Source organism: Mytilus trossulus, chromosome 3 (genome assembly GCF_036588685.1).
Source record: "Mytilus trossulus isolate FHL-02 chromosome 3, PNRI_Mtr1.1.1.hap1, whole genome shotgun sequence".
In the NCBI taxonomy this organism is placed as follows: domain Eukaryota; kingdom Metazoa; phylum Mollusca; class Bivalvia; order Mytilida; family Mytilidae; genus Mytilus; species Mytilus trossulus.
Window position 1 is genome coordinate 10,202,427 of NC_086375.1, and position 16,899 is coordinate 10,219,325.

Sequence of the window (16,899 nt, forward strand, 5' to 3'; positions counted from 1 at the left end):
TAAGACTGCGATTCTCTGCAACTGCAAATATCTTTGTTTTGAGAAAAAGGTTAATTCCTCTGCTTTTCGTTGATATGTAAAATGAATAATAGAAATACTAGATATTTGCTTGTTTTTCCTGAGACAGATGATCGGTGGTTAGGTATTTGGTATGTAAAGAAGATATTGTTATAATGAGTTTCATATGTTAGCAGTTGTCTTTGAAGGACCTTGAGTTTTCAATAGTTTAGAAGTAGTATATGTCGGTAGATAATGATAGATAGCAATTAAAGTCATGTGGTGGATCCAGCTGACATAGAATCTTGCATGTAATTGTTACTGTTACACCTGGCAGAGATCTAATCTATTTCCCAGTATGGTTTTTTTGTATGTGTGAAAGTGTTGTAATGTTAAGTTGATCTGGTTTGCCCTGAATATTTTGCCTCACACAATGTCTTGGACTTATTATATTTATATTTTGAAAGATATGAATTATTTATATCTTTTAGCAATAAAAACATTTATTTTATGAAAATAACTGTTTTTAGATGAATTTTTGCATAAAAGAATAAATTTTGATGCAGATATTTTAAATATTTAATTTCAGTATGCATCTTTCATCAGAAAGAAATATAATAGTTTTAATCTTGGAAGCTGTTTATATTGAACTATATCTGTTCAGTTTAAGAGTAAAAGTTGAAAGCTAAATAGTTTGATGATAATCTTTTGATAAACATTCTTACTGAAAATGTTGTATATGTGAGGGGGGATAGATCCTTTAGGGACTCTCAGTCTGGGATCGCTGTTTTTTAGCTGGAGATTTTGGGATTGACCCTTTCGGGATCCGGGAATTCTTTTAATGAATTTTTACGATGTCCTTATTTTAATTTATTTCATTTAGGGACCTCTAGATTTTGTGTTTTAAGGCCGGGATCAGGACCCCACCTACCCCCCTTATATGTAAACAGTATACTGGTTTTCAATGTTCATTGTAGTTTGGCACCTGTCCGAAACAAAATCATATGATATCTAGTTATTATAGAACTCACAAACAAATGGACAATCAGTCATCACAAAAAACCTATGGTAATTATCTGTAATCAATTCTTAAAATACATCTAGGGTAAAAATTTGGACAAAAAATACCCATCTGCCATTGAAAAAAAAAACATCAGTATTGAGAGAAGTTATTCAAAGTTCTGGTCAGTCTTCATGTAATTTAGAAATTTACCTTAATTAAACATACGTACATCTTTGTTTTATAAAGAAATATTACTTTTAAAAACATTATGTTATTCAAAGTCCTGTTCAATTTTCACATATTGTAGAAATTGACCTCATACTCATATTTGAAATAATGTGACTTGAACATTATATTTTATTCTAAGTTCAGGTCAGTTTACATGTAGTGGAGAAATTGACCCCAATTTAACATACATCTTCGTATTATAAAAGAATGCGATTTGAACATTATATGTACAAATATTTAACGTTTTAAGGGTTTGTTTGCATACCTGAATGACCAATAAACGGCCTTATGTTTGTTTTGTTTCTTTAATCGTTTGAGGTTATTTACCTTAACAAGTCAATCAAATTTAAACTCTAATTGTTAGTTTTGTTGGTTATATTGATGAACTTCCGATAGAATTTTGACGAATGTGTAAACCATTTCATGTTTAAGTATATATTGTGTTTTTGGGTTATCTTAGAACATGTGTATCCTAATCCTTAGGTCAATAAATGTTTAGATATCTAATTAACAACCAGGTGATATAGATATTTATGACATATGCTTTACCTTTTATAACATGTACAAGTTTACATGAATTACAAAAGTAAATATAATTTATAGATGTGATTTTTCAACCCCTTTGACAAACATTTTCACTGTCAAACTGTTTTTGAAGCATTCCATAAATTTAAATCAAATTTTGGTTATTAAAGACAGAAGACACAACATTTTCTTTAGATAGTTTCTTTAGATACTGTTCTTGTTTATAGAGTTGGTTAGCATCAATCCATCTGCACATTTATTTTTCTGTGTTGATTTTTCTTCCAAATTTTCATTGATACACTCATGTATCAACGATATTCCACCATCATAAGCCTTTGAATTAGTACATCAAAGTCTGGGTCACTAATTTTACCTACACTGACTCCACCTTCTGTTAGATGTGTTAGTTTACAGATAAAATCCCTCTCAGTGTCAAACCAAATATTACAGAATTGGTAATTTGGTCTTTGATGCTTTTCTCTAAAGCAAATAACTTCAACAAATTATGAAAAGCTTGGTATTGTCTTCTTCTTTGCAATGCTTATAACATTCAAAACTAAGAACAATTCAAGCAATGTTTTGAATTCAAAAGTGTCTTGGTAGTGGGATGTCTGTCTTTAAGCCGACAGTGCTGTGAGGAAAAATTTTGCTCAGTCATGGTGCTTGTATAAAGAGGCTTCATTATAATTCATTCAAAGGAGTATGTTTGAAAAGGTCCTAAAATGGCCCCCTTTTTTAGTGTAAATTTCAAATTCGGATTTATTGACCAATAACACGATAAATTATAGCTGATACATTGACTAGATAGGATATAAGCCATTTTTTTGAAATTTTACGTTTCTGCGTTTCATTATGACGTCACAAGTTTATATACTCGTATTGATTTTTCACGAAAAAATCAATGAAAATGGGTAATTTTCCAAAGATTATTTGACAGGAAACATAGAGCGCATACGTCGACAGCAAAGATCTTTTAAAATAATGTTTATGAAGGCATTTAACATGTCTTATTTGAATATTAAGCTTGTCGACGCCTGCGCTCTATGTTTCCTGGTCCTTTATTTGGTTGAAATCCCGCTGATTTTGTCAAATTTCACCAAAATCCCTTATCTTTACCTTTTTGGATTGTAAAAATCAATGTGTTAGAATTAAACTTTGACAAAAACAGCTCTGTTTAGCTTTCTCACATGTCTTAAAGTCAACTTAAAACAATTATTGTCTTGTCACTATGAACTTTATAATTGGGGCCAAATATGGCACTTATCAAACTAACTCCTTTGATTAACATTTTACCTGGACTGCTGTACAGACCACAAGTATGCACCTGCTTGATTGTATCAGTCTACCTTAAATTCTGGTTATATTAGGAGCCCAAGGACCCCGTAAATTCTAGTTATATTAGGAGCCCAAGGACCCCGAAAAATTCTAGTTATATTAGGAGCCCAAGGACCCCTTAGATCTGTTAGTCCTAGCTAGACATTTAGTGGTTAGATGATAGAATTCTAGTTATATTAGGAGCCCAAGGACCCCTAAGATCTGTTAGACCTAGCTAGACATCTAGTGGTTAGCTGATAGAATTCTAAGTTATATTAGGAACCCAAGGACCCCTAAGACCTGTTAGACCTAGCTAGACAGTTAGTGGTTAGATGATAGAATTGTAGTTATATTAGGAGCCCAAGGACCCCTTAGACCTGTTAGACCTAGCTAGACATTTAGTGGTTAGATGATAGAATTGTAGTTATATTAGGAGCCCAAGGAGCTCTTAGATCTGTTAGACCTAGCTAGACATTTAGTGGTTAGATGATAGATTTCTAGTTATATTAGGAGCCCAAGGACCCCTTAGATCTGTTAGACCTAGCTAGACATCTAGTGGTTAGATGATAGATTTCTAGTTATATTAGGAGCCCAAGGACCCCTAAGATCTGTTGGACCTAGCTAGACATCTAGTGGTTAGATGATAGATTTCTAGTTATATTAGGAGCCCAAGGACCCCTAAGATCTGTTGGACCTAGCTAGACATCTAGTGGTTAGATGATAGATTTCTAGTTATATTAGGAGCCCAAGGACCCCTAAGATCTGTTGGACCTAGCTAGACATCTAGTGGTTAGATGATAGATTTCTAGTTATATTAAGAGCCCAAGGACCCCTAAGATCTGTTGGACCTAGCTAGACATTTAGTGGTTAGATGATAGAATTCTATTTTGAGGGCTATTTGAGTTTTGTTGTTAACTGAAGATTGTCACGTACAAATGAAGAGGATTTGTAAATCTTCAAAAGAACAAGCAGATACAAAATTTCAATTTCTGATCACAACAAAAAGAAGTATTTTTTTTATGATATTGGTGTTGTTACTGTATTACAACATATTCATAAGATCACTTAAACAGTTTGTAAAGCATTATATAAATTTATTTATGGCTAAAAGATGAGTAATTCTATATCAATATATAACATTTGAAGTGACGTAGGTGGTGGTAGGTCAGGTGAAGATTAAAATTTGAGAGGCTGATATAAGCTATTTAATGTTTTTCCCATCTTTAAAGCTTTTATAAAGCTATAACATAATAGAGTATGAATAAGAAGGTATACATAAAGTTCATTGAAGTAGAAATTAACAGTTAAATTTAATTGTTTCTTTAAGATTCACTTTGATCATGTCATACAAAGAAAAAAGGGTGTAGTGATCTTAGTATTTTCACCTGCATTTGTTTGTGTGAGGATGAAAAACCACAATTATCACCTGAGTGCATTGGTCCATGTGCACCATTATAAGGCCATGAGATAAAATAAGATGTTTTACCTGGGTCGAATATTTGAGAAATGGGGCCTTTCATGTTCTGTCTACAGTACTTGAGTGGCTGGGGTAATTTGTTTCTGTTGTGTTCTTTTGATTTGTCTATCCAGTATCAGGATGAAAGTTAATTAAGGTAATGCAGTGCTACTTACCATTTTCATGGATCGTTGAACACAGAAATATGATAGTCTCATATTAAAAATTTTGGTAATGATAGTTTTCCATAAGAGATGGTCACAACAGCTTGAAATTTGGTACACTTCATCATGTGGATGTGCACTCCTTATAAATTATATGTCAAATTAAGGAATTGACCAAACCTCACTGTCAATGAACATAGAAATATAGATTGGGTGGGGTGTGGTGTAATTTGGATGCCCAATCTTGTTATTGCTCACAACACAATAAGGCCATAAAAATTGATGAGACATTTTAGATATTACAATTAAGAGATGTTTAAAAATGGTTTGCTACATCCACTGAATTGAACCACATTTAACAATTGATTAATTTGAAAATTAGAATGTTTTGATCTTATTTCATTATCCTAAAGGTAGGAATAGGGAACATTCAATGTTTACTTTTCTACATTGGCTAGAGGTATAGGGGAAGGGTTTAGATCTTATAAACATGTTTAACCCCGCCGCATTGTTGCACCTGTCCCAAGTCAGGAGCCTGTGGCCTTTAAGTCTTGTATTATTTTAATTTTAGTGTCTTGTGTACAATTTGGAAATAAGTACGTATGGCGTTCATTATCACTGAACTGGTAAATAATTTTTTTTCTCCAGGCTATGGATATTTCTTAATTTTTTTTTAAGTAATTGAGGATAATTATTTTCTTCCTAGAATAATTACATCATACAAATAGTTTTTTTTACAGCCAATCTAAACAGACATATAGTTTGTTATAGCCTTGTGTATAATTGTGATAGAAGATAATTTATTTCCCAGACACATTCATGTATTCTTTTCATTGTAGCATGACATTGTAACAATGATAATTACTTCAATACACCATTAATTAATGTAATGGCATGATCAAGGACCATCTATTATTGTTATTATGCCTTTTGTAGTTTCTTTTCATCAATGCATATAATATAGAATGAAGATTTTTGTGCCTTTTTTATCAAGTGATATTATCATATTGGTGATTTGTGAGAGAGTACTGTCGTGGGATTTTTTTATATGTCCTTGTTTAATATAAAAAGATTGTAATTAGATTATTTCTAGATTTTATTTTGTTGTGAATCTGTGTTGATGCATCTGTTCATGAGATGATTTTTTTATCACTTACCAATCTTCACACAGAGATTTTGTATCGTTGACAGATAAATGATGAAAATCAAATCATTGACGATCCAGGGGGGTTTCCAGTGGTTGGAACCCCCCTTTTTTTTAGACGGTCAATGCATTTGAATGGGAGCATATAGTTGGAACCCCCCCCCGTTTTTAAAATGACTGGATCTGCCCCTGCAAATTAAGTCTTAATTGATCTATATTTTTATTGATGAAACATTCTTTACCATCTTAATACTGTGCATTTTAACTTGCAACTAAGATCATTAAATAAGATTTTATGCTAAGCCATGCTATTTGGTTATGCAATTAGTCAAATATATTGATGGAACAATTATTTGTGGTATACAGTCGCTGACAATATACAATGCTGGCATATTTTCAAATATTTTGTGTTATTTGCTTTATCATGTTTATGTCCCAAATTCACAATTTTACACAATTTTTTTTCTAGTGTCCTTGGAAAAAACTTCTTCGTGCAAAAAAACCATGAATAAACTTTTAAATTCAAATATTTATTGCCATATAAACTTTAAAGTCATAAGAAACGAGTGACCGGTGAAAAATAAAGTTCTTCCTATTCTTAAACCAATGCATACAAACATCATAAACTTAGTCTTCTGTGCTCGAATTTATCATTTTTTTCGTGTAAATTTCGTATAATCGTCAATTTTTTTTTCAATCGGTCAGTGTTGTTGTGAAAATATGGCAGGTAATTAAAGTTCGTGTTTTGAAGCCGAAGTTTAACGATTGTCACCTGTTTGTCAACAAGTGACGAAAAATAAACAAAAAAGCATGGAAAATGAGCACGTGTTTAACATGTAAATTCAGATAATAGTTCATTTTAAGGACATCCATGCGTATTGTGGTCACCGGATTTTTACGAGATGGGTCACACTGAGTTCACCTTGCATACGGAAAATATATCGGGGGAATTGCTTGCTGGAAGGAAGCAATTCAAATAAAGTAAACTTCTTCTAAATATGAATAAATTAAAGAATTTTCTTCAGAAAAAAGTATATGTACATAAGTTTTACAATGAAAACTATCCATTGAGTTATAAAAAACATATGCATTATTTTTTTTTGATTTGAGGTTTCTTATGACTTTAAACATTAAGTTTGTGACATACAAAATAAGTAAACAATATAACTTTAATTTACACATATATATAAATAAAGGAAACAGTAGTATAACGCTGTTCAAAACTCGTAAATCCATGGACAAAAAACAAAATCCGGGTAACAAACTAAAACCGAGGGAAATGCATTAAATATAATAGGAAAACAACGACACAACACCGAAACGCAACACACACAGAAACGAACCAAGCATCAGACAAAATCCCACGAGAATAACAAATATCACATCTAAACCAAATACATGAATTTGGGATAAACAAGTACCGTGCCACGTCTTATCTTAATATCTCAAAAATAAGAGAAAACAAACGAGACAACATTAAAATGCAACACACACAGAAACGAACAATAATATAACAATGGCCATCTTCCTGACTTGGTACATGAACGTAAACATAATCATTCAATTACAGTGAGTAGTTCAGTGTCCCCTGTCCTCATTTCCATTGATTTTTTTTTATGTAGGACCCCAATCTATTTACTTTTCTTCATCAGAATAGTCTTTAACAGAAAAATTTACTCCAAATTGTTAAAAGAAATGTTTCTTAGTTCCCATATTGGATAAATACATCATCACATGCATTATTCTTAGTTATATAAACATGTATGTTTGTCTATTTTGAAAACATTTTTTACTCGGGTAAATTAATCAATGAGTGATAGATTTCTCCTAAAAGAAATTTAAAGTTCCCAGTGAATAAACTACACAGAGAATAAAAGCTATTGTATTTAATTGATGTGACAGAAGAACTGGCAAAAGTTTAAATCAACAGGTATCTTTCAAGTGAATCTGTGGAAAAGTATCATTGGGTTCGCAATAAGTATTTTAGAACAACTTGATAATGATATCTATGTTTACATTTCAGATGTGTGGTAGTGCTATTAAATGGGAAGAAACAATCACATATAATCAACTCTTGTAAAAAGACCATCACAGCTGTCAAGTTCTCTAAAGATGGCAAAAATATTGTCACAGGGGAGGTAAGTCATTATTTTCATGTAAAGGATTATTTTTACAGATATAGAAATGGAAATTTATTTTCCATAGTACATAAAAGAGGGTCGGAAGATACCAGAGGGACAGCCAAACTCATTGATTGAAAAAAAAACTGACAACGCCATGGCTAAAAAATAAAAAGACCAACAGACAAATAATAGTACACAAGACACAACATAGTTAACTTAAGACTTAAAGCAAGACAAACTCCACCAAAAACTGGGGATGATCTCAGGTGCTCCGACAGGGTAAGCAGATCCTACTCCACATGTGGCAAATGTATTGAAACATAATTACAAGATATCAATAATGTCATTTAATGTTGAAGTATTTTAGAATGCATTCTTATTTTTGACTTATCATATTGACTTTCATCTGTTTATTTTTTGTTTCAGTGTGGTCATCAACCTGCAGTACGTGTATGGGATGTGGAAGAAAAAATACAAGTGGCCGAATTCTATGGACACAAGTTTGGCATTAACTGTGTGGTAATATTATATTACTGTTGAATTTTCTATGTCACAACATCTGAAATGTATAATTGAGATTTATAGCTGCTAGTGATATGATGATTTGATTTGGAAAAAAAAAATGTTGAATTTTAGATATATAGAAAAAACAACCTGTTGCACTGTCTATAGTCCATCATAAACAATTAAACTCAGCTTTTCTTTAGTTTCTCTGAAAATATAGATTTCTTATATATTTTGTAAAATGGTACATAAATTCCGCTTAAATTTTATATAGATATAGGAAGATGTGGTGTGAGTGCCAATGAGACAACTCTCCATCGAAATAACCATTTAAAAAAAAAGTAAACTATTATAGGTCAATGTACAGCCTTCAACACAGAGCATTGGCTCACACCAAACAACAAGCTATAAAGGGCCCCAAAATTACGAGTGTAAAATCATTCAAACACATAAACCATTACCCATTTTGTATCTTACAATGAAGGAAAAGATTTAATTTGTTATTTCCATGATATACTGTATTTCTAACAATCATATAATATTTATATATTCTGACTGTATTTTCAGGCATTTTCTCCAAATAACAAATACATAGTATCAATAGGATCTCAGCATGATATGATTTCAACTCTCCATCGAAATAACCATTTAAAAAAAAAGTAAACTATTATAGGTCAATGTACAGCCTTCAACACAGAGCATTGGCTCACACCAAACAACAAGCTATAAAGGGCCCCAAAATTACGAGTGTAAAATCATTCAAACACATAAACCATTACCCATTTTGTATCTTACAATGAAGGAAAAGATTTAATTTGTTATTTCCATGATATACTGTATTTCTAACAATCATATAATATTTATATATTCTGACTGTATTTTCAGGCATTTTCTCCAAATAACAAATACATAGTATCAATAGGATCTCAGCATGATATGATGGCTGCAGTTTGGAACTGGAAAACTGGCAATAAAGTGGCAACAAACAAAATATCTAGTAAAGTAAGTTCTGGGGCAAAACAGGATCTCATTGGCGACAATCTAAATACATTGTAAAGTTACTAAGGTTTGGGGAAAACAGGATCTGAAGTACAAATATAACATTTAGTAGTAAAGTTTTACCGGGTAAGTCAAAATAGAAACTCAAATGGCAACAATTAGAATACTTGGTAAAGCAAGTTCTGATTCAAAACAGGAGGTTAAATGGCAAGCAATACAATTCTTAAGTTATGAAAGGTGTGGGTAGAAACAGGAACTCCAGATACAACCAATAAATATTCCAAAAAAGTAAAGTTGAGACATAACAGGAAATAAGTGACAACTAATAAGATATCTTGTAGATTGCATCTTGTATCAAAACAGGAATTAAAACAAGAATGTGTCCCCAGTACACCAATGCCCCACTCGCACTATCATTTTCTATGTTCAGTGAACCGTGAAATTGGGGTAAACCCTCTAATTTGGCATTAAAATTAAAAAGTTCATATCATAGGGAACATGTATACTAAGTTTGAAGTCGATTGGACTTCAACTTCATTAAAAACTACCTTGACCAAAAACTTTAACCTGAAGCGGGACAGACGGACGAACGGATGGATGAACGGACGTACAGACAAGAAAACATAATGCCCCTCTTCTATTGTAGGTGGGGCATAATAAAAATAAGAACTTGTAGGTGATTATTTTGGGTGCAAAACAGAAACTTGACACAGCAACTAGTATAAACATCTGCAAAAAAAATTGAAATCAAGTTACAGATAAAACTTATCACAGAAACTGAATTTCTCATTGCATTGGAGTCCTGTTGGTGACCTTCTGCTGTTGATTTTTCTATGGTTGGGTTGTTGTCTCTTTGGCACATTCCCCATTTCCATCTCAATTTTATGATTTCTCATGATTTAACAATATTTCCCCACTCTCATTAAATTAATTTTAGATTTAAACACACACATGCTCAAGAATCCTTGCATGTTGGAAATCTGAAGTTAAAATATCTTTGAGTGGAGAAATATTAGAATTCACTTGAAACTATGCCTTTTTATTTTCGGTGTTTAACATTGATTATATAATTTCAGGTTAGTGCTGTAGCCTTCTCAGAAGATGGTTCTATGTTTGTTACAGTGGGCAATAGACATGTAAAATTCTGGAACCTGGAGAGTAGTAAATCTAAGGTAAGGATGAAGGAATAAATATTTATTTATTTCAGTCAAGAGTAGATAAGACATCAATATAAGTGACTGGTAAGTAATAAAACAAAAAATATGCATTAGGTAGGGGCTGTTCAAAAATATATGATTTGGGGATGTAAATTCCACAAGTTGTTTAAATATGGGTGTTTGCATTATTTTTTTATTTTGGAAGAATTTATAGAAAAATTAATAAAAATGATTTGAAAGGTGGACAGCATCTCAAAAAAGTGCCTGTCATGTCCCCAATGCATTTAATTCTGGAATATAAGCTCAAATATAATATGAAAGCAAGACAAGAGGGCAATATTAACCTTTGACAATAGATTGATGTACGCAAGGATATGATAAAATAAAAACATGAAAGATAATGCTTGTAAGATACATTATTTAAAAAAAAAAGTTTGATCAGTTGAAGAAAAACTAAATCAAATTTTTGGTAGTCATTAAAATTATGCTGCACAGTACCTTAGCTCTATTTAGCACAACTTTTTTGAATTTTGGATCATCAATGCTCTTCAACTTTGAACTTGTTTGGCTTTATGTATATTTTGATATGAGCGTCACTGATGAGTCTTATGTAGACGTCTGGCGTACTAAATTATACTCCTGATACCTTTGATAACTATTAAAAGGAGAATTGTACATCATTCAGATATATGTTTTTTTCTCTTTAGATATTAAACGAGACAGTGCCATTATCAGGAAGGTCAGGCATCTTGGGAGAATTAAAGAATAATTTCTTTACTGATGTTGTCTGTGGGAAGAACAAATCTGTTTTCTGTATAACACAGTCTGGTTATTTATGTAACTTTAATGAAAAAAGATTGCTGGAGAAATGGGCAGAACTTAGGGTATGTTATTTTGTCAAAATATTTAATAATGTTAACATTCTCTAAACTAACTTATTTTTTACAGATACTTTATTTGACACTTAGCTCTTTTGCGTTACATTAGATTGATATAAAATATGATAGATATTGGAATAAGAATTGAAATATTTGAAAGTATTTGAAGACTTTATTTTGCCCTCTTATTATTAGCAGTTGGTAGGATATATACCATTTAAATTCATGTTGAATTACAGAAAATTCCAAGTAAGCTTGAGAGAATTTGCTCACCCATTGTTGTAAATATAAGTTAATTCTATTCAAGGTGAGAGGTTAAGCTAGTGATACAACCAGGTTCAATCCACCATTTTCTGCATAAGGAAATGCCTGTACCAAGTCAGGAATATGACAATTGTTTTCCATTTGTTTGATGTGTTTCAGCCTTTGATTTTGCAATTTGATAAAGGACTTACTGTTTTGAATTTGCTTGGAGTTAATTATTAAACATTATTTTAATTGTATCAATAAACCAATTTTTCAAGATATTTCAGCCATTGGCCTTCTTCAGTTCTTTGTTTGTCCTCACAACTACATGGCTTACATTGCATTTTTAACCGGATTTTTGTAACAAAAATGTCGGTTATTGATTTGGGGATGCTCGGTGGGCGGGCGGGTGGTTGGACAGCCGGGCGGGCGGCAATCAAATGTTGTCCGTGCATTAACTCATGAACCGTTCAACCAAAGCTTTAAAAATTTGAATATGTTGTTACTGACAACTAAATGAAGGTCAAGTTCAATAATGGCGATTTTGACTTTTACCGTTCAGGAGTAATGGTTCTTGAAAGATTGAAAAATGGAGTTTCCAGTCGTGTCCGTGCATTTACGCATGAACTGTTCTACCAAAGCTTCCCAAATTTTAATATGTTGTTACTGGTGACAAAATGGAGGTCAAGTTCAATAATGATGATTTTGACTTTTACCGTTCAGGAGTTATGGTTCTTGAAAGATTGAAAAATGGTGTTTCCAGTCGTGTCCGTGCATTTTCTCATGAACCGTTCAACCAAAGCTTTTCAAATTCTATTATGTTGTTACTGATGACAAAATAGAGGTCAAGTTAAAAAATGATGATTTCGACTTTTACCGTTCAGTAGTTATGGTTCTTGAAAGATCGTAAAATGGCGTTTCCAGTTGTGTCTGTACATTTACGCATGAACTGTTCTACCAAAGCTTCCCAAATTTTAATATGTTGTTACTGATGACTAAATGGAGGTCAAGTTCAATAATGGCAATTTTGGCTTTTACCGTTCAGGAGTTACGGTTCTTGAAAGATTGAAAAATGGTGTTTCCAGTAGTGTCTGTGCATTTTCTCATGAATCATTCAACCAAAGCTTTTCAAATTTTAATATGTTGTTACTTATGACAAAATAGAGGTCAAGTTCAATTATGACGATTTTGACTTTTACTGTTCAGGAGTTCAGAAAGTTTGTAAAATGGTGTTTCCATTCACGTTGTTGCATTTACTAGCTTTTCAAATTTTAATATGTTGATACTGATGACAAAATAGAAGTCAAATTTGATATTGACGATTTTCACTGTAACCAATCATCAGTAATGGTTCTTGTGATATTGCCAGGACACAAATAAAATCCGGTTTGCTGTCGTTGTGACAGCCTCTTGTTATTTATAATGTTATTTTATTTTGTATATATTTGATTACAGACAACGTGTGCCAATTGTGTGACGGCTGCTGCTGACTTTATATTTATTGGTTGTGCCAATGGTGTTGTGAGAGTATTTAGTGCCCAGAATCTACATTATATAGCCAATCTACCACATCCTCATTATTTAGGTGTAGACGTCGCATCAGCTCTTAATCCAAGGTAGAATATATTTTGGAGATTTTATTTTGATTTATTTCTCAAATTTTCACGTTGCATTTCCGTTTTTAGGTTTTTTTTAGTTTACATGTATCTAAGTGGGGAAAAGAGAGGAAAAAACTATCTGTTTATACCGTAAACAATTTTCTGATGACATTTAGTTGTTTTGTTCATTCGAATTGTGAGTGAAGCAATATGCTACAATTTTTTCTTTTCTTGAATACTAAATTTTATTGTTTGATTTTTTTTATCATTTCTCTATGTATTTCTATAAATTAACTGCATTCTTCTGACAGTTTCTGATAAAAACATACATTCAATGTACCTCATCTACATATGAATGATTTGTCTTTTTTAGTCAAATGGTTAGCCAGAAGAAGGATGCTAAGTATCCCGATACCATTGGAATAGTATATGATGATTGGAATAAAAAGGTAAAACACATTAGTCAATTCATTTCTTGTTTCTTTTAAAGTTTTGTGATACTATCTTTTTGCCTACAATAAAGAAATGTCTTGTTTTATGAAAATATTACATCAGAAACACAACTTGCACACATATTGTTGTTTTCTGTCTAGCAGTTTGGATTTTAATGTTTATACGATAACTGAGTCAGTCAAAATGCATAGTATAAGTGTTGTTAGAAGTGAAATGGGAAATATTATTGCTACTGTTGTCAGAACTCTGTGATGGCTATAAATACAAAAAATGGAAAGGTAAGGTTTTTACCAAAGATATGGCCAACTATAACTTTTTTCCATTTTAATATTTATTATTGGTAGAAAAGGAACTTTTATTTCGAAAAAAACCAATCACAATATTTACTTATTATTGCAATAGGTTTAACTGAATGATTCACCAGTGTTTTTACTTATGTTGTAGGTTACATGTATTTATAATGATCATAGTATGTATATATGGGATGTCCATGACGTGAAGAAGATAGGAAAGTCAAGAAGTTTTCTGTTTCATAGTTCTTTCATTTACAGTTTAGAAGTAAGTTTATTTATGTGTATCTTCATCCAACATTAAATTATGAGATAAGAGTATTGCATTTGAAGATTTGCATTTGCATGCTTCAATAGGCAACCATCAAATAAAAATTGATGCTTGCAAATTTTCAAATATCTCTTATTTTTAGTGCAATTGAAATACATTAATCATAATAATACATTTTAAGATTCAGTCACCAATGACATTATGTCTATGCTAGTTCTCACAATTCAGACTATCAATCATGAAATTGATGCTGTGAAAATAGTAGCCTTATCCAGTGAAAATGACTGTTACAAAAGATATTGCATCAGAATTTTGATACTCAAAGTATGTATAAATTTCAGATGTCCCAAAGTTATTTGGTAGATGTTAATGCTTATAAGGGATTTAATGCTCACCCATGTTCACAAAAGTTCAGGATCACATCATGTATGTTATGGTCCTGGATACATCCTTATAATTTACCATTTGATATCTACTTGTGAAGAAGACTATTTAAAAATGGTAAATTTTATAAAATAATGACATTTGTTTATAATTTCAGACAAGTCTGCCTATTACAGAAGATCAGAAACAGATTCTCCCACCAGGATCATTTATCACATGTTCTAGTGATGATACAGTCAGGATCTGGAATCTAGACCCTCATATGAAAGACATGAACAATTATAAAAGGAATATATTTTCACAGGTAAATAATGATTTCCAAATAATGATGATTGTACCATGAATTGTATCAGTGGTAGTATTAATGTTATACTTAATTAAGAATTGAACAAAAGCACAATGATCTTGAAAAATCAATTGAATTATTTTTGTGGTTACCAATTTTCGTGGATTATGGAAGTCATTGCATTTTCCTGGATGTTTGATTTCATGGTTCTGCCAAGGTCTGGATACAACTTAATATAAATTTGCATTTCGATGAACATTTAGATTTATGGTTCACCCCTATCCATGAAACCCACGAAAATAGATATCCAACGAATATTAATGAATCCTCACTATTTGATCCTGACAGGTATATATTTATTGTATAAAACTTCTTTGGTCACAGTAGGTCAGAGATTTCAATGATACAAATTTCATTACCTTATCATGACTAGAGAAATGAAAAAAGTGTTAAAAAGATTTGCATAGCAACAGTTGCCATGGACATTTAATGCCTGGTTTATACAAAAGTCATAATTTTGCATTTGATTGAATTTCTTGTACACAAATAAAATCAGTAAAGGATTTGACCATATGATATGAACGCCTAAGAGGAAATTGGAATGGTCATTAATTTGATCATCTGTGCTAAAAAAAGTCAGCAAATGGCTAAATCTGTCTTTATTTAAATACAAAACAAACTTTCAAATTGCACATAGACATACCCTACGTAGAAAGGTTTATATTTCTTTATTTGTTGTATTAACTTGTAATGAATTATGTTTATTTTCAGGAATTACTGAAGGTTATATATACTGACCCATCATTAAATTACTTGCGAGATGTAAATTATAATCCTGGTAAGTTATGTAATTATTGTCTGGTAGACAAACCACTCATTCCTTAACTTTCAATAAACATGATGAAGATTCACAAATTTCATCAATTTAATACAATGCACATAGAATTTAGAAATTAATGATTTTCTTAGTAGTGAATATATTCAATATAATCATTTGATGTGGCTTAGGTTTTACTGTACATTGTATTTAGGTTTTTATTAGTAAATATCTAAAAAAAAAACCAACTGTATATTGAACTGTTAGTTTGACTTATTAACAATAGATACTGTGTATAAACTTCAATGATGTCTGTGTCATTTTGGTCTTTTGTGGATAGTTGTCTCATTGGCAATCATACCACATCTTTTTAATATATTCAATGAGTCAGCAACTAAACAAACCAGTTTAACCAAAATAGAAATTCAGAGGTCCACATCATTCCAGATGCACCATCCACTCAACAATTGTTAACTCTAGAACTCTATGACAATCTAAAATCTTTGGGATTTCAGACAAATTTACCTTTATATATAAAGTGACTTCTATCATATCAAACACAATTTCAAAATTTGAATGTCCATCATTTCTATATTTTGCCAGATAGTGTAAAACAAATAACAATATTTTAAATGCAATGAATGTTTTTTTAAAATGTTGCTGTATTTTTATTGAAAAAAAATGGTGTAGTGTGTATAAGTTAACATTTGATATTTCAGCTGGAGGTACTGATAAAACAGATACAAATTATGATGATAAGAATGGCATTAGATCTTTGTGTATCAGCCCTGATTCCAAACACTTGGCCTCTGGTGACAGAATTGGTAATATAAGGTATGATTTGCAGTTTAAAAAAACATTTGATTATCTGAATATGAGTTAAAATAAATACAAGTTTTTCCAATAATTTATGTTAAATAGTTTCAAAAGGATTATGAAGGACCTATGTACTTTTTAACATGTATTCTCTTGTGAATGTATTTGTAGTGTAATGTATAATTCTAAACAATGAGGGGCATAAAAAGGAGGGGTGTATCTGCACAGAAGAATGTGAAATAAATT

At 31.5% G+C, this 16,899-nt stretch overlaps 1 protein-coding gene across 1 annotated transcript in view; it reads left to right on the forward strand.

Moving 5' to 3' along the window:
* Nucleotides 1–16,899, forward strand: part of LOC134710128 (mitogen-activated protein kinase-binding protein 1-like) — a 65,368-nt gene that overhangs the window by 12,822 nt on the left and 35,647 nt on the right. The window contains exons 3-13 of the mRNA XM_063570336.1: nt 7,855–7,969; nt 8,381–8,473; nt 9,344–9,460; nt 10,534–10,629; nt 11,322–11,498; nt 13,194–13,354; nt 13,710–13,785; nt 14,234–14,347; nt 14,892–15,038; nt 15,792–15,858; nt 16,557–16,671. Coding sequence (XP_063426406.1) covers nt 7,855–7,969; nt 8,381–8,473; nt 9,344–9,460; nt 10,534–10,629; nt 11,322–11,498; nt 13,194–13,354; nt 13,710–13,785; nt 14,234–14,347; nt 14,892–15,038; nt 15,792–15,858; nt 16,557–16,671 — 1,278 coding nt within the window. The remainder of the gene's footprint in view (nt 1–7,854; nt 7,970–8,380; nt 8,474–9,343; nt 9,461–10,533; nt 10,630–11,321; nt 11,499–13,193; nt 13,355–13,709; nt 13,786–14,233; nt 14,348–14,891; nt 15,039–15,791; nt 15,859–16,556; nt 16,672–16,899) is intronic.